Genomic DNA, 6,008 nt, shown 5'->3' with positions numbered 1-6,008 from the left:
GCACAAAAGGTTCTATGGACCACTTCACTGCCTTTCACTGCCTTCAACCGTGTGATCGGACCACTGCACTGCCTTTCATGAGTTGAGTAAACAGCAAGCTTGAAGTTCTTTCACTGCCTTCATGCGTGAGAACGGATCGCGGAGCACTTCACTGCCTTTCAAGAGTTGAGTAAACAGCAAGCTTGACGTTCTTTCACTGCCTTCATGCGTGAAAACGGAGCACTTCACTGCCTTTCAAGAGGTGAGTAAACGGCTAGCTTAATTACAGTTCTCTTTGAACTTCAGGCATCGCTTGCACGCACCAAGCATGCAGGTGTCGATCACAATGCACTGTTTGCGTGAATGGACGACGTTGTTTTGTCTGAGTGTCTGGTTTTCTGGCGTACGTGATATATATGTTGTCGGCGACATTGGTATTTTACTCTATCTGTGCTTGTCTTCGACATCGTTAAACTAGATTCAGATGTAATAATATTCATTACCTCAAGTCTATCAACAGTATATGAGCGGGACATATGTAAATTATACTTCACTATTCTCTTACTTATGCATTATGATGTAGAACCTCTCTTTTTCTCTTTCTCTTTTTTCACTTAAGACATATGTAAATCATTTTATTTTTACATGTTTACTAATTTTGCCTGTAACTGTAATGCGTTATCTTACACGTTTTACCAAACAGAGAATAAATCAAGAGTTTGAGTAAAGCTCAGAAACGATGGTCATGAATGCATATTTTACAGATGACTAGTTGCATGTTGTTTCTTGTCACCAGAGATGGCCTATTCAAAATACTTGTCAAGATCGGATGCCCTTCGAAACTTCTCAGAATGATCCAGTCCTTTCACACGGGTATAAAATGAGTCGTCCAGCTTGATGGATCGTCCTCTGAAGCTTTTGACATCCGCAGTGGGGTAAAGCTGGGCTGCGTTTTGGCCCAACCTTGTTTGGCATTTTCTTTGCAGTCATGCTGAAAAATGCCTTCGGCTCTTCGGCTGAAGGAGTCTATCTCCATACCAGATCGGATGGGAAACTTTTCAACTTGTCCAGACTTAAAGCTCAAACCAAAATCCGTTAAGTGCTGATCTTATATTTGCAGATATGATGCTGCACTGGCAGCTCACTCTGTGAACTACAGACATTGTTGGACAACTTCTCCGCTGTCTGTCAGGACTTCAGCTTAGCTATAAGCATAAAGAAAACACAAGTGATGTGCCAGGGAGTTGATCACCTCCCAGCAGTCACCATCAACAATTATGAGTTAGAAGTGGTTTCCAAGTTTACTTACCTAGGGTCCACTGTGATAGACAACCTTTCCCTGGAAGCTGAAATAAATACTCAGTAGAATAGGATGAGCAGCATGGCACTTTATTCTATGTCAACTCTGTACAAAGAGCAGAATAACACAAAAGTATCGTATACATCGTCTTGCAGTAATTTTCTAGCGTCATCCTTCCATCTTGGAGATTGTCAGCAAAGTAATACTACATGATAACCTCTTTGTCATCGACACACTAATATCTAAATACAATAACACTAACAAACGCCTGTATGCATGCTTCGTAGATTTTAAAAAAGCATTTGACAGTGTTTGGCGGGAAGGCCTTCGTTATAAATTACTGAACTCAGGAATAGGCGGAAAATTGTACAGCGTAATAAAATCCATGTATAGTAACCCACAAACTTGTGTCAAAACGTCAGCTGGTCTGACCCCCCTATTCACAACAGACAGAGGTGTAAGGCAGGGGTGCAACCTCAGCCCTGCTCTTTTTAACTTATTTATAAATGACCTGGTAAAAGATTTAGACAGCCCTGACTGTGCTCCACCCTCCCTGCACAATCTACTTGTATCCTCTCTGCTATATGCTGACGACGTAGTGTTGTTTTCAGAGTCTGAAACAGGTCTACAATGTGCTCTGGACAAACTTCATGCATTTTGTGAGAAATGGAAACTTCAGGTGAACTTAAAGAAAACCAAAGTTATGATTTTCAACAAACTCGGGCGAATCTTTAAAAACATGAAATTTACTTTCGGTACAGATACTATAGATATTGCAACCTCCTATTCTTACTTAGGCCTGACGTTATCCCCCTCAGGTACCTATTCTCTAGCAAAGAAACAACTGTCCTTGAAAGCACGCAAAGCCATTTTCAGTCTCAAATCCCTCATGCATTCATCTCTGTCTCCAAAGGCTCTGATCAAACTATTTAGTACATGTATTAAACCTATTATATTATATGGTTGTGAGATTTGGGGTAAAGCTTATTCAGATGATAATTGCCCAGCAGAAATTACACAGAACCGCTTTTGTAAAAATGTTCTCGGTGTACATAGAAATTCAAGTAACATAGCTAGTAGAGCGGAGCTTGGAATGTACCCAATAGATATAGACATATCCATACGTACAGTTAAGTATTGGCTACGCCTCAAACAGTTAGACTTCTCAACACATCCCTTACAAGTAGACGCTTTACTCTGTCAGCAATATATACCGAGTAACAGCCGTAAGAAACACTGGTTACAACACGTAAAGGAAATTCTAGATAATGCTGGTTACTCTTACCTATGGAACTCTATGAATTCAGAGTTAGACATTAAGTTTATTTGTACATCGTTAAGAAAAAGGTTGGAAGATGTATATATCCAGTTATTTTCTCATAGACTATCGACAGATAATGGTAAGTTAAGATTTTTCAAGAAACTAAAGAAGGGATACTCAATGGAAACCTATTTAACGTTACTAGATAAATTCGAGGTCAGATCGGCAATGTGCAAACTTAGAATTAGCGCCCACCCCCTTGAAATTGAGAGAGGACGGTACAAAAAGCTACCTGTGGGCGAAAGAACCTGTAACCATTGCATTGCAAAACCGGTGGAAGACGAAATACATTTTATTTCTAACTGCCTCTCTAACGACCAGGAAAGAAAAGAGTTATTTGAAGAGGCATGCAAAATCCACAAAAATTTCCAAACGCTTACCGACGAAAACAAAACTATTACGCTGCTAACATCACATAACCCACTCATCATAGAAAAAGTGGGTCACTTCGTCTTCCACTGCTTCCAGAAAAGAAGTCAAACCCCAAATGCGTAGATTGTAGCTCTCAGCAGCCCATATCATTGATAGAATAGTCACTTGTTTACACTTGTCACCATTGTTATCTATACACAAGTATTTCATTTTATGTATGTTTATTATATTTCCTGTATGTTTCATGTTGCAATTAGCCCTCGGGCAAGAACTTGCAAATAAACTTTACTTTACATTTGTTACATTCCAACAATACATTATTGATTGATTGATTATCCTCAGTGATATTTGTTCCGCCCCAGAGGTTCCTTAGTCCAGTACGTTCAAACAACATGTGTTCATAGTTTTCCAGCTCGTTGCAAATATCATTTATTGACTTTCAAAAGATGAGCAATTTGTCCAAAGTTCCAAATGCCGCCAACGCTGCCAGCTGCGTGGATACCTTATCCAATTTCATATTTACAACTTTGCCGTTTACTTAAATGAGCATCTCGACATAGGGTTAAAAAATACGAAATGAAACACTTCTTGTGTGAAATGAATAGGCAAACCTATTGATTTGGCATTGACAGAGGTAATCTTTACATAATCAACAATAAGCATGCAGTTTTGTCAGCTAGACCACTGGTCACGTATCTACTGAATGCCACGGGTGCTATTCTATACGTTTGTGGACCTCCCCTGAAAAGTTGCCATGCTACGGCGTGTATCAACCACCATGGCAACTCCTAACGTAACAGACGACAATGTGTGTTTGTGTGTGAGGGGAGGGGGATCACTCACAACCAGCGCGGAAGCATACACAGATGTATTGTTATTAAAGTTTCGAACCCCTTATCACTTTACGACAAAATAACCACTTCTTACTTTTTAACAGCCACCTGCTAGTGCTTGAAGTGTATCCTTTTACATTTGAAAAGCAATGTGACCTTAAACCACTTTGGAAACCCTGTGGTCACCATGCACTATTTCTACCGTGTATTCCCGACTCGGAGGGATTTTGGATGTGCACCGTCAAGTGCGTTCCTTAGGAAACATTTTGTTGTTGGACATATCTGGGCACGCACGCAGACTTGTAGAATAAAAACAAGTGATGGCCGTCAGTTTTTGGGAACATAAAGCTCGAATAGCCTTCAAGCCAGCCTACAACACTCGCCCGGCGAACTACCATGGGGATCTGTTCGTTCCAAGTTTTAATTTCCCTGCTGAAGAGCCGAAAGAAGACTTCAAGAAGCTGCCCTGGATGAAGATCGACTTCAAGACGAGCCCGATGGACTACCTCGACACTGTCCTCCACTACTGCTTTGACGGAAACACCGAGTGTGATTTCCGTGTGGAGAACAACGGGACGCATCCCGATCGTTGGTACCACGCCCCGTGGATGGCCTACCCACCTTCTGGGCGTGAGCCTATTCACGGCTTGACCATGGAGAGGCCTACTGAACCACAGTACTTCGGTTTGAAGGACCAGAAATGGGTAAGACATTCGTTTCATTACGACTACATACCAGTTATTGTAATAGCATTCAAAATCGTGTGGATGTTTGCTTTTAAATCTTATTTGCTCGTAACAGACGAGGACAATGTGTTCGTGTAAAGTGAATTTCCCAATGGCACAAAATCGGTGATATATATGACAGAATTTAAACCCGAAATCTATAGATTCTGAGCCAAATACCTTGCCGATTACGCCTCATGATCACACGATCTCAAGTAGATTTAGTTTCGCGGTAGTTGTTTTGAGTTCGCGATATAGCGCCGTAGTCACATCCTGTACAGTATTCAGTAATGGAAATACCAGGGCCTTAACAAAACAATAGTGCTCAGGGTCAAAAAATTGATTTGGCTCATATTTTGCACAGTCATAGTACTTGGCCCACGCAAGCCCTCAAAATAGCTTTCTTTCCGGCCAAAACTCATTATTGCCATGGCAACAGCCCAAACAAGCTTTGAGCCATTTTCACAGACTTTTGTCAACATGTCAACAATATGGATATTGGCCATGTTTAGGACCCGATCATTACCAAATGCTTTATCAAAACGAAAAATAGAAAAGGGTCTTGTTAGACTAATGTCCAATTTTGTACAAAATAGGTGTAAAGTCAATGTACATATAGTTTTCAGTCCATGGGCAGCCTCAAAACAAGACCGTGTTTGCAGTCTTCAAAAAAACTTTATTTTTTGCCCAACTTTCATGAACTGTAAGTCTCAAAGTGTAAAATATTTTTGACTAAAATCTATAACAGGTATAACGTTAGATACCTAACATTAGCTATCAGATGAATCTTTGCAAAGTTTGGGTTCTTGTCTTTTTAGCGTACGGCTGCTTATCTGCGGCTGCTACCAGAAGTAGGTCACTTTTCGTGATTTTGGAAAAAGGACTTTTCGCGGTGGTTTTAAGTTCGCGGTAGAAACATGCACTGTAGTCTCTTACTGCCATGGAAAAATGTTCGCGGTGGTTTTAAATTCGGGGTGAAGTGGCAACAGCGAAAACCGCGAGCATTAAACCACCGCGAAAGTTTCTGCATTTACAGTATTTTCTTAGCAGTCCCTGAACGTAGGTCAATTTTGCACATGTCCCTAAATTTGGAATTTGGGCTGACTTTGACCTGATGAAAACACCAAAGGGAACTTTTATTCTGACTCCACTTTTCATCAGGTGTAGACCCTAGTCTACTGAATGAATGGTTTAAGTCTGGGTTCTTGTTTTATTGCCGTGTAGTTGGTTTTTAGTCATTTCAATGTAAACTATACGGGCGCTTTTTGACATGGTACCACGTATGCCCTTTTTTTAGCTGCAGACTTGGGCTCTGAGCTTCTACAACGATTTCGGGGCCAAAACAATCAGCGACTTCTGGGAGAAGCCATGGGAGCCAGCGCTCAAAGATGACGTCACATTTCCACCAGGCACGGTTTCGTTCAAACTCCTGTTCACCGAGGCGACAGAAGATGACGTACCGAGTCTGGCAGGCTCCA

The 6,008-nt window shown here is 41.1% G+C and overlaps 2 protein-coding genes across 2 annotated transcripts in view; one reads left to right on the top strand and one right to left on the bottom strand.

The window, feature by feature from the left end:
- The window catches only part of LOC118416409, a 13,973-nt gene extending 13,527 nt beyond the window's left edge, over positions 1-446 (bottom strand). The window contains exon 1 of the mRNA XM_035821506.1: positions 434-446. Coding sequence (XP_035677399.1) covers positions 434-446 — 13 coding nt within the window. The remainder of the gene's footprint in view (positions 1-433) is intronic.
- A 3,328-nt stretch (positions 447-3,774) lies between these two features.
- Positions 3,775-6,008, top strand: part of LOC118416408 — a 2,835-nt gene continuing 601 nt past the window's right edge. Inside the window, exons 1-2 of the mRNA XM_035821505.1 lie at positions 3,775-4,509; positions 5,828-6,002. Coding sequence (XP_035677398.1) covers positions 4,126-4,509; positions 5,828-6,002 — 559 coding nt within the window. The 5' untranslated portion in view covers positions 3,775-4,125. The remainder of the gene's footprint in view (positions 4,510-5,827; positions 6,003-6,008) is intronic.

The sequence above is a fragment of the Branchiostoma floridae genome, chromosome 5 (assembly GCF_000003815.2).
Source record: "Branchiostoma floridae strain S238N-H82 chromosome 5, Bfl_VNyyK, whole genome shotgun sequence".
Taxonomy (NCBI): domain Eukaryota; kingdom Metazoa; phylum Chordata; class Leptocardii; order Amphioxiformes; family Branchiostomatidae; genus Branchiostoma; species Branchiostoma floridae.
The sequence above is the reverse complement of the archived record's forward strand: the minus strand, read 5'-3'. Positions and strand labels throughout refer to the sequence as shown.